Here is a 12534-nt window from a genome sequence, read left to right on the forward strand (position 1 = left end):
GACATGGGACATGGTCAAATTAGACATGTGGGATCCATGGTCCTTGGTACCTATCTTCCTTAGCTAAGACTAAGCTTGGCAGGAGTAGATGAGTCTTAGTCAGGCAAAGTACCCCTTAAAAATCAGTCCCTTTGTCATGTTTTGTTATGGATTAGACCTTGGCTGGGGTTGCATACGAAGTAGATATCTGGAGAATAATGTTAGATGAACCTCACCTTGCTTTAACCACTGTAAGAGACAAGGTATCGAATTAGATGAATGATTGATCTGATCTCTTATGACAGGTACTGTCTTCGATACTCTTTTATCTCAAATACTTTTATTCTATGGAAAGGTCATTTAATGCTCCAAGAGTTTCTCAAGCAAAAGTGTTTGTATAACTTTAGTCACAGCTTGACCAAGCGTCTAGTCACAGACTTAAGGTTATGATAATTCCCTAAGGTCACCAAGAAACAGAGAATCCAAGAAATGCCTGAAGGAATTGCTTTGTTCGACAAGTGGGTTAGGACTAAAGACAAAACTGTGAAAATAATTGTCTGTTTCCAGGTATTTTATCAATATTAAAAAGGGTCAGGCTTAATTACGGACTTCAGAATAAACATTCAACAAGACGCAATGCAAAAAGGCAAAATGCCCTTGAGACAGACTCATTAGACAAACGATACTTTCTGCCTATTGTATTTCTACTGGTTATATTCATCCTGTACTACCAGCAGGTTCTTTGAGTAAATTAAACCAGTAAATGACAATATTGTTAAACCAGCTCAGCCTGAGACATTCCAGCACGCCAGGTATAACACCAATGGTTGGTTGAAATTAAAAGAAAAAAAAGGATCTGGTACCTGCTGCAATAATGATATAGGGGTCCTTCAAAAGTGTCAGTAATGGTGTCCCCTTCTGACTCTATGAAACAAAAGCTTGGGATTAGAAAAGGCAAAATGTCATCCATTGCCTAGGGTGTTTTACTTTAATACTTACTTCTGCTTGTGCTCTGGATGGCTGCAGAACAAATAATTGAACAGCTGCAAAAAGAAATCAATACTGTAACACTTCTTCAAGAAGGGGGTTAGATGGTAGTAATATGAAAGGGGCGTGCTACATGGTGATATTGACTCTTCGTATTTACTGACCTCCATCTAACAGGGCCAGCGCTGCCAGCACCAGGAACGGAGAACTCTTCCCCACAAACTCATACATGATGCTCCCAAAAGGTGGGCCCACTGCCAAGGAGAAAGAAGGGACATGGTTGTGAAGCCACGTCTCTGACTCTGAACAAACATCCTCTGCAAGCCTTTGGGCATCCTGCTACTGGCACTCAGTGACCAAAAAGCTCAGTTTAAAAATCCCCACAAAGCTCATTGATCGTGACACTAACCATATTCGTCCCTCCCCAAAATACTCTTCCGTGTAAACAAAACCCAAACACCTCAGAGATTATTGCTAACATGTATATCCACCCAAGAAATGTGCTGCTGTGGGAAAAGCTATTCTTAACATGCATGATGAATTTAATCTGGAGATGGCATGATGACATTACACTTGATGAGACTCTTTTGCTGCTTTTGTAGATCACAAGTACAGGCTTTGGGAAGGCTGGGGGGTAGTTTCTCTTGCCAGCAGAGCCTCCAACTCACTGACCTAATACTCCCATAGCAAGGCCTCCTAGTGCAATTCCCATTGCATTGCCTCTCTCTTCATCATCTGTATATACACTGGCGAGCATGCCCATCCCTAAAATGAAAAAAAAAAAAATAATAAAGCACAATGCAAAACTAGAAAATTAAGCATCTGTATGCTACAGTTTATGGTCATCATTTGCAAACCCTACTAAACATTATACAGAGATGACAGCAGCTATCTGTATTTATATTTAAAAAAAAAATATAAATATGTATATTCTTCCCCCCACAGAATTCACTTTGAAGCAAAAGGGGCTTTGGCAATGTAAATGGTCTCCAAGACCATGTTTTATTGTACAGTGTTACTCAGGTAATTTAATGATGCCCTGATTTGCTGGATTCTTTGTTTCTGTCTTTGTCACAGAGCTTTCAGATGATGCTTTTCAACTAGCAGGAACAAAGCTTTTGGCAAGCATCCACTCTCTGTTATTTATACTCTGGGCATTTGACACAAAGGTCTGGTGTCCACCCACAGCTGTAACTGTGGTCACTGCTAGCTGTGCTCTGGGCACAAGGTATTATGCAGAGCTGCTTACTTTGAAAATGAGCATTTCAAGTTCAGCATCCAAAATTAAAGGATTCTTTTGACCTTTATCTTCATGTGCCTCACTTCTGCATTTGATGATGAACCTTCATTTCACAACAGGAAACATGAAGCCTAATTCATTTGTGGTTTTGTGAGGCACTCGGACACTGTAGACGTAAATGCTGCAGAAGAGTTCTCATAGAAATTAATAATTCCATTTTTAAATCAAGGTTTAAGTAGGACTCACTAAATAAGGTCCACAGCTACGCAGAAAAAGAAAACAAACTATTTCATGATCGATCAGGAAGTGAATACCATCCATCACGTGCATCAAAAGAGCAGAGGTCCCGTGTGGATTAACATGCTCATTGAAAATTGTGCATGGCACCAAATTGTTTGCATGAACAGCTGAAGAGCAAGTTAGAGAACAATATCAGAATTCACAATGAATTTGGGGAAATATCCTGGAAAAAAATAGGAGGCAATACAAAGAAGATAAAACAAAGTTTTATACTTAGGTAGGAATGATTATCTGCATAAATGCAGGGGGAGGGGAGGGTAAATGACTAATTGGCAACAATACAACAGAAATCTTCCTTTGTCTGTGAGATATGTGAAATAACTCTCACTGCTGTTGGCCCTTGTAAGGAGTCAGAGCTTCTTCTGGGTGCTGGGTCTGGTTCTGGTGCAGCACAGGAAGAAAGGTGGGGGTGGCCGGAGACTATCCAGAGAAGAGCAATGAGGATGACCAAAGGATTAGAAAAATATCTGTGAGGAACAACTGCAGGACTTTCAATTTTAAAAAAACTCAAGAGGAGGAAACCGATGTGAGATGTGATAATAGTCCTGCAATATGAAAAAGAGCTACAAAGATAAAGAAAAGAAACTGTTCTTCAAATTCTCTCAAGTATGGTAAGCAGAAATAAGCTTACATGACAGTAAGGAGGCTTCAGATGAGACATGAGAAAAAAAAACAAAACACTTTCTGACAGTGAAGGTACTTAAGCACAAAGCTAGATGCTGAGGGCATTTCTAGAGGCTTCTGAGAACATGCCTGTCAAGTACGCATGAGCAATGACAGATACAAAGCTGATCCTGCCTTTAGGAAGGGGGTGGACTAGATGGTCTCTTGGCTTTTTCTGCTCTGTTTTGCAGGTTGTCTGTGAAAAAGAGTAATGTACTCATCAAAGAGCCGTACCTCGAGGTGCACACAGCCTGAGATAAAACTGAACAATAATTTTGATTCTGGCATGTCTTCCCTTTGGAAAGCTTGACTTGTAACCTTAATTGGTGCAAGGAGTTGTAACCTTAACTGGTGCAAGATAGATTTTCTTGTCTACCCCTCCTGCTTGTCCCTGGCTCCTCATACCAAGCCCTGCCTACTCCCTTAGCCATATCCCCACCTCTCCCACTACTCATCCAGGCTTAAAGCTCTCTGTTTAACTAGCACTTGCTGCGCAGCTTCAAACCCATCTTAAGCATAAGGTGCTTCTTGCTCCCAGTTTGAATGCTTGGTCTGGGGTGTTGCATCTCCCCAGCTGCCCAGATGTGGGTTGGAACAAAGTCCCTGCAAAAGGAACCTAGGAGGAACCCAGCTGCCAAATCCTTGTTAAGTTTCTGTGGAGTGTACGTGAACCCTGCTCATAGGCCAGTCCAACTTGGAACAGAGAATTTTCCTGAGGAAGCCAAAAGATGCATTCTTGACAAAACGCTGTGTTCACCCCCCTTCCCAAGCCAAATTTATATTTCTGCTGCCATCGTGGGAAATTTTTCCAAGAGAAGACTGTGAAATGTTCTAACGTGAACAAAACATATTTTCTCCAATCTGAGTCTCAGAAGTGGTTGAATAATTCAGGCTGAAATCCCATACTCCATTTCACCTAGTCATTGAAAAATTATAACCTTGTATTGGAAAGCTGGTACAAGTAAACTGAGTCACAACTGGCAGACAGCATGGTAAGTCCTTCAAAGCAACATTTTATAACAGAAATTTCAGTAACAGACAGAGCTGCTATCCCTACTATAATAAGTACCAACATAAGTTCCCAATGACCTTTAAAATGGCTAAAAATGAATTTAAAGTGTTGAAGACACAGATACAGAAATCCCAGGGAGAGTGCAGTTCATTTAGTGCTCTACCTTACTGCAACCCAAATACCAAGGAAGTCTGAAAAGACATTTGCTTTTGAGCTACTTTATATGAAAAAGACAGAAAAAATGTGAGATTGATTTAATTTAATTTTTTTGTATTAATTATTGAAACTACAGGCAAAATAGAATTCAGAAAACAATTAAAAATGACAGAATCAGTGATCTGCATCTTACTCTATCATCTCTTCTCTTACCTGCCACCGAAGAACAAGAGGAACCCACTCCTTGAAGGGACCTGGCAATAAACAGTAATGTGTAGCTTCCAGAGAAGGCAAACACTATGGAAAAAAACAGAGATAAATTTTTAAAATTGGGTTAACTCTAACTAGGTTAAAAAGTTAGATTTCTTGAAACTATCACAAAAACTTCGTACAATTTAGTCAAGTGTTTACAGTGACTTGTGCCACTTTCAATGCTAACTGCATTATTTTCTTTTATTGCATTTAGGTGTGTCAGTGTTGAATTGCTCTCAGGTGTCTAAGCCTCCTGGTAACACAGAATGCAAGTCCACCAGCAGTTTTAACTAATTACTTAGGATTTGATTACATCCTGCTCTGATTCAGCTGCACACAGAAGGAGTAATAAGACCTTTCTTTCCAGCCTTGTCTTTCCATGCTGCTTCACCGAAGGCTGCCCACTCTGAAGCTCCGGGCATTTGGGGAAAGCAGGATTTAGCACACACACACACCTGCACACACGTTCACACTGATGTTTCCTCCAAGAAGTAAATAGATGGGGAGAGGTTTTACCGTGGGGTTGCCAGCTCCGCACTAGATGCTGTGCAGCATGGCTGGCTGAAGGTGCAGGGAAGCCAGCTCCAACCTTTCAAGGGCTGTAGCAAGTTCCTGATCCTCCCAACAGGAGATGACCAGAGAAATTGCACCAGAGGAGGTGCCTCTCTATCTCTCCCAGAGAGATTTAACCCCAGGCTTCACTCTCAGCCTTATGGGATAGAGCCCCTGGACACTGCACTCATCAGTCCGGCCAAATTCCCCATCCACAGCACTGGAAAGTGGGAGCATCCCAGAAACCCAAGCACAGCTCTGCTTGTAGAGCCTGTGTTATGGTTAGTGTCATTAAATCTAGCGAACTTTTAAAAACTTTTTTCAGCTCCTATCTGTTGGCCACCTAAGGAATTTTGCCAGACAGGTTATGGCTGGGGGAAGCTGTTAGGCACTAACTAAGCACAAGATCCACGTGCACTTCTCCCACCTGCCCTGCGGCATTGTGCCTCTTGGGCTTTTCATCAGCTTTTACAAGAATCTCTACCCATGTGGACAGAAAAAAATCAAGAAAAATAAAGGAAGGATGTCAGCAGATCAAAAGTAATCCCCTCTGCCATGAATTAGGCTCACTATTCTTATCTCCATCCCAACCAAAATTTGTCTAACATGTTCCTGAAATGCAGAGTTGTCAGTAACTCTAAGACCAGGTAATCTTCTCCAGCACTCCAATCCCCTTGATGATACAGTTTTAAGCTCGTCATTCCTTCTCTTACGTACAGTGAACATGGAAAACTGTTTGTTCCCTTCCTTTTTGTCATAGACTCCAATACATCTTACATCCGCTTTCTGAAACAAATACGGTTCTTTCACCATTCTTCACAGGCTTCTAATGATCCTTGATGTTCTCCTCTGTACTCTTTCCATCTGGGCCACATCTTTTAAGTGCCATGTCAAAGCTGAACATAAAACAGCAGCTGAAGCCTTATCAATGCCATTAGAGCAGACAAGTTACCTCAGCTGATTTGCAGGCGATGCTCCTGTTTGCACATCCCACAGCGATGTTTAGCAACGCTTTGATACTATTGACTCATATTCTACTCATGAGCCACTGCAGCCTCATGACCTTTCTGATAAGCACCTACAATAGCTAGTTGTTCAGGTCCCTGCAAGATAGCCTTCTCATGGCTGATAGCCCTCCCATGGCTATCATCTGTTCAAAACTGTCTGAGCATCGCTTCAGATTACAAGAACCTGAGAGAAAGACTCAGCTAAGGAAGAGATCCGCTGAGGTGGGATGGAAGGTTGTGAGTTCCTTCGAGCACATTCATAAGAACGTACTTGTCAAATCTCATCACCACCGCCATCCACATGGAGGAGCCGCCCTTAAATTTTCCTTGGAAATCAGTCCTTTTACATCAACACGAATTCCTAGGGATACTTATTATAGATCATTTATTTAAAAGTTGCATCTGCAGACCAAATAAGATGCGGACACTTACTGATTGTTGACACAAACATGATGCAGAAGCCAGCAAACAGTGGAATCTGGTAGCCTATTCTGGAAAACAAAATGAACATTCACATTTCTGGGATTGTCTCACTGACACTTTGAGTTAGACTTACTCACATGAGTGCACACATCACAAAAACCCGACCTGCAGTTCCTTGTAGGCTTTGGACTATTTATTGTGGACCACATGGTCAAATTTGTCCATGTTACAAATGCCTTTTCATCTGGCACAGCGGACTTTGTATCTGAAATCCCTGGAAGAAATCCTTCTCTTACTAGAATTTGATTGCCCTGTTCTCGTTCCACCATAATTGTTCCCAATAAAGCCCCTCTGGGCCTCTGTGGGGGTGCCAAGAATATGAGAAGGGAAGATTTGTCTGAGCATGCTGAGCTTTGAAATATTCGAGTAGTGTTTCAATGCTCATCTGTTTCCACCCTCATGAGACAATGACTGTAATGAGACACCGTCAAACCAATAGCTCTTTTACTTGGAAAATTTGTCATCAGCTTTGTCGGGAGTTCTGCCTCAGCCAGGAGCACTGGAAGAGTCCCAAAGAGCCTGAGAATAACATTTTTGCTTTCCATGGGTTTAGGGGTAAAAATGGAGCTGATCAAAGCTTTCTTCATCAGCCTGCTTCTTCATCAGGACACTAAACAGCCTACAGAAATCCCTGGTTGCTGTAAGTATTTTCAGGTTTCCAGGAAATAAAGGATTTTTCTGTCTGGAAAGAAAACATATATTTTTGGTAGCTAAAATTGAAATTTCAACAACAAAATTCACAACATACTATTTTTCATGTTGTTAAAAATCTACCACAGAATCAAAAACACTGCTCAGGTACCTCTGAAGATGGTCTGTATATTCTATTCAGCACACTTTATTCACAACTCTTTTTTTGTAAGATTTTGCATCTGAAATGTATTTGCACTATTTAATGGCCAAATTCTTCAACAATTTATTTAGTTTGTATTATTTAATTTTAATTTTATTTAATTTCTATTATTTAATGGGCAAACTCTTTAACAATGGATGATGCTTTTCAGAGGAGTACTGATTGACTTCAACTTCCAATGCCCAATTTGACGGTATTGGGCATTTATATTGGCAGTATTGGTTTATCCTGACATAGGTAAACTAATACAAGGGCAGACCATGGATAATGGAAAACTCTCTGAGGTGCAGGGCTCAATATTCATTATGTGTCTCATTATAACATTTGTTTGAGTTTTGCGAATGTAAGAAATCTAGCATGAACGTTTCTACATGCCACAGAAATCTCTAATGAAGAATAATTATGCCTTAAATGTCATCACTACATTAAAAATATGACAAAAACGTAGCATGCATATTCTTCTAGTTGAAGTTTGTAAGTGGGCGTTAGAAATATCCAGTAGAGACTAGTTACTTGTGTGGAACTTAACCAGACTGGTATCTCCACAGCAAATTAAATCCCTGGCACTCTCACAGACTTCCTATGTGGCCTTATGATAGTAATTTCAATCTCTCAGCACCTTGATACTTGGTCTGTAAGAGAATACTACTACCTTTTTTGTCTGCTTTATTTAAAGTGGATGATTTTTCTAAGCCTGTCTCTTCTCTTACTGTGTGTATAGTAGGTACTATACAATGGGATGCTAATCTCCACTGATGTTTCTATGTACACGAGGAAATAAAAAATTATCCTCTCCTGTTACCAACTTCTTGCCTGCCTCAGAGCTGAAGTGGGCACTTCCCTTTTCAGTAAGCTCAGGTAGAACAGGCCACAGTAACTTTGACCACAATTGCTTTGATTTTTAACTTTTCATTTAAAGAAATCTTTCCTATAAATAGAGATTAAAAAAACTTTTCAGTTATGACTCCTGTGGTGGTGAGCAACACCATCTTTCTCTCTGGGATTATGAAAGCAAAAGTTGAATGTCCTTATGTCTTCTTCCATTGCAAAGTAAAGTAGAGTTGTGTCTGTCAAGGCCATCCCAGAGGTATCTAGGATGGACACTGTAGGAGGAGAAGTCTAATTTTAGCAGCGAAATCAAGCAGCTCTTAGACTTGACACAGGGGCCATGAGACAGCAATTTGCTTCTGCTACGAGCACTCTGAAATAAAATTCAGTTATTTGCATGAAAACAAATCCATCCAAAGTGGCTCCCACATTCACGTTTCCATCACTAGATCAGAGACATGAGCTGTGAGATCTTCCATAAACATGAATGAGTTAAACAAAGAGAAGGACTATCATACTAGTTCTGTAATCTTAACTGAAGGATCCACCTCTGTCAAGTTAAAACAGATTTCACTTCTTCTAGTCGGCTTCCTACACTTGGAAAGTTTCTGGTGGTTGAAAGCTGTAACAAAACAAGTATTTTGGAAGTGACTTTTAATGCTCAATGAAATACTGTTCAAGCATTGTTTTTAATTTTTGCAGCCACAGGTACTATTCCTCCTCTGTCTTGGACAAACAGAGTCACAGCAAGGTGTGAAGCAATACATAGCAGAGGGTGATGAGGACAGAACTGAAGCAGAACCCAGTTCTGCTCTTGCTACCTAGCAGACCATGATGCTTCGTCGCACATATCGAGATCTAACACATACCTTTTTCTCCACACAGAAATTAATTATTTCAGAACCGGACCCTCTGTGGGCACAGCTAGTCCTTTCAACCAAAGTCTGCATTGCCAGTGATCCATCATACAAGATGACGCAAAGGTATACATGTCAGCAGATGATATGCGTTTGTGCTGAATTAAACAAGTCATTATAATCCTCTGAAAAGGTAAAAATTGCCTGGAGCTTCACCCACAATTTGGAGACACAAGATTCTGGTGTGCTGCCCCTGCATGAGACTGCTGATCCTCTAGAAGTGGTGGTTGCTCTTGCTCAGGGGACAGTCTTAGCCACATCCAGCTGACATTTAGTTAGATATGCAGATTGTCCTTTCCTGCATAATCTTAGCAAACCCTGCCTCCTCCTGCAATAGCAGCACTAATTAGTTGGCACTTGTGCTACCATAAATTTCCAATCTGCAGCTGCATTCCCTGATCTGTCCAACACATTAGAAAGCACAGACTGCTAGTTTTTGCTGAACAATTACACTATATAACATAAATAATCACAAAAAGGAGAGGCACTACCTGTAACAGCCAAATATTCAGTGATTCTGTGTCTTGGTCCTGGGCCATTCATGGTCTTGCCATGTGAAACCTGTGAATATGCAGTTTCTACTTCTTGGCCATGACATGGCATATTCCATCACAGTTATCTCTACATTTTGTTCCTCTGCATGTGTGCAACACAAAAGAATATTACAGCCTGTCTTCTCCTTTTTTCTTGTTACCACACTCAAGCATGTAACTTTCTTGGGCACTCCTTTCAAAACCCTCCAAGAGAATCTGAAGCAGAGCCCAGCATGTTTCACCAAGGCTACCTGCGGCTAAAAGTACTTCCTACAAGTATTTCTGACCTCTGAAAAAGCCGGAGTCATTAGTTGAAGGAGGGAGAGGAAAGCCTGCCACTGATGGAGGACACCTAAATTACTCCATTTCAGTCCCACGCTGGCCCTAGACTGCAGGACTTTATGGAAGTGGATTATACCCATTAACAAGGTTACCCTACAATAAGACAACCAAGTGATGGATGGGTCCTGTGCAGCAGTAAAATAAAGGTTACACTGACCAGATTAGCAGCTGGGCATGATTAAAGCCTAATTATCCATCCATTACAGTGCTGCAAATTCACTGATTTCAACCTTGTTGTTATACAGCTACACAGGTACCACTATGAGCACCCCTTGTTGAGTCTGTCCTGGGTGGCAGTCTGGCTATCTTCTTCATGGCCAGTGAAGACCGGGGAGGTCATATGGCAGAAAGAATATTTTCCTTGAGGTAATGAACCGCTGAAAGTGTGTGAAGGTAAGGAAGAACGTGGGTTCAGGGTCAGTAGGGACAGGGAGTGTGGTCTGTACACCCTCCACCTCCGTGTTCCGTGCTGTAGCACAAGGTAGGCAGAGGGGCTTTGTCTAACCTGCGGAAGCTGTCATTTCATTCACCTGCCAAAACCTGAAAGGAAAGCTTACAAAGGAACTGAACCATAACTAAGTAGTTACAAATGCTATTTATTTCTCTGCTTCATTCTTTGCGCGTACTTTGGTCATGAACATATCACGGTCCTAGCCACTCTCTCATGCAAAGAAGTTTAAAGCTGTAGTCAGGCTGGTGTAAAAATGTTGATGAAAATATCTGTTCATTTTCTAATGATTTTTTGAGGCCAATATGGATAAGCATAAGGTTAAAACTATTTATTTTTTCAGACTGATAAAAAAAGAGAGGGGGAGACATGGCAGGAGAGGCATTCATTGGCTCTGGTGGATTGTGGGGCTACCGCAGTTGGGCTTACAGCTCATTCACAGAGCTTGGAAAGAGTTTGAAAAAAATTATGGAGCAAATCAGTTAGTTACAGATGGCACAGCAGTCTTTTGCCCACTCTTCACTGAAAAGGATTAGACAAAGACTTCAATCTCCCCTTGCCAGTGCATGCTCCTCACAAAGTTTCCCACACCAAGCGCTGTACTATTTGTATAATTTCTTACCAATTTCACAACACAGCAAGTGCTGTGCTATTTGTATAATTTCTTACCAATTTCACAAGGAAAAACATAATGTGCATCTAAGCCACAAAATCTTATCAGCTCTGCCCTGAAATCGTGCCACAGTGGGAAGGGTGTTGTTGACATCCTATGGCAAAGCCATCACCTAGCGTTTCCTTTGCTAGGACTTTGTTAGATCAAGGGTAAATCCAGTTGTTTCATGAATCGCAAACCAGTTCGCTAAGCCAGGTGTGTGTTTTGTTTGGTACTGCACAGAAAGAGCTGGGCTTTAAATAGGAAATATTTTTAGCCAAACTTACTTCTTGGATGAGACCAATTTTGAAATTTATTTTGAAAATCTACACCTCCAGTAGTTACAGAGAAAAGGAAAAACAGCCTACAAAACTTCCAGAAAACCTTAAATAAAGTAGTTATTGGCACAGACTCATAGGAATCAAACATCCTGTTGCATCCTGTACAAACTCAAGCACTCGAAGCCAGTGTCTACTGAAAACCAGTAGCTCCATACTCGATTAAAAATCTAAACTACTCTTGAACAACTATATTTGATTGAAAAACAAAAACCAGGAACACAGTGTGCTACCTGTTTGAACAAGAAACTTACTGGGCATCTTAACGAACTGTGCACACTAATCTTGAACTAAGCAACCAATTCTCCTTAAGCTGTGATATTTTGCTGAAATTTTGCAAAAGTAATAACGGCAATAACAATTATCACTAAACAGCTTATCAGTGGTAAGGAAGAGTCTTTGTAATGATAACTCAGATATTTTCTGTTTCATTTATAATAATCGCAATTTTCAGACTGCTTTTTAACTGATCATATACATTGTTATTAAGAAATTTCAACTTCAGGGCTGCTTTTTGCCAATGACTTCTACAGTTAACTGATAAGTGTGTTAGCTGATATTTCCCTCTAAACATTTCTCAGAAGAAAGGCAGATGCTGCTACCAAGATACAAATAACATATGAAAGAAAACCAGTAATCCTTAAATCTAATTTAGTGCCACTTTGCCACTAAGGCACTCATTTCTGCCATATGAGAGAAGAGTTTGTCGCACAGGACACCGGGATGATGTGCCCCTTGCTTTTTCTCCTCGCACTTATTGGACATTTGAGCTTGCAGACCTGCCCCTGTGATGACAGCCACACGCTCAACCCCGTGTGAAAACCTGTAGGATGTTTCCAGGAGGAAATCTCAGCTCATAGCACTAATATTCACGCTGGTGTGTTGCCAACCCTGTTCCTAACAGCAAAGGGAGATGCTACAAGAATATCTCCTACCCTGTTGCCCAACATAAGGATGCATCACGCATGTCCCGGCAGCCGGCTCGGGGGGAG

At 41.0% G+C, this 12534-nt stretch overlaps 1 protein-coding gene across 1 annotated transcript in view; it reads right to left on the reverse strand.

Annotated features, from left to right (window-relative positions):
* The window catches only part of SLC18A2 (solute carrier family 18 (vesicular monoamine transporter), member 2), a 28625-nt gene that overhangs the window by 12014 nt on the left and 4077 nt on the right, over positions 1 to 12534 (reverse strand). The window contains exons 3-8 of the mRNA XM_009702849.1: positions 6581 to 6639; positions 4551 to 4634; positions 1639 to 1731; positions 1131 to 1220; positions 979 to 1022; positions 843 to 903 (exon numbers count right to left, since the gene is read on the reverse strand). Of these exons, the coding sequence (XP_009701151.1) occupies positions 843 to 903; positions 979 to 1022; positions 1131 to 1220; positions 1639 to 1731; positions 4551 to 4634; positions 6581 to 6639 (431 nt within the window). The remainder of the gene's footprint in view (positions 1 to 842; positions 904 to 978; positions 1023 to 1130; positions 1221 to 1638; positions 1732 to 4550; positions 4635 to 6580; positions 6640 to 12534) is intronic.

This window comes from Cariama cristata, unplaced genomic scaffold (assembly GCF_000690535.1).
Source record: "Cariama cristata isolate BGI_N322 unplaced genomic scaffold, ASM69053v1 scaffold5556, whole genome shotgun sequence".
Classification (NCBI taxonomy): Eukaryota; Metazoa; Chordata; class Aves; order Cariamiformes; family Cariamidae; genus Cariama; species Cariama cristata.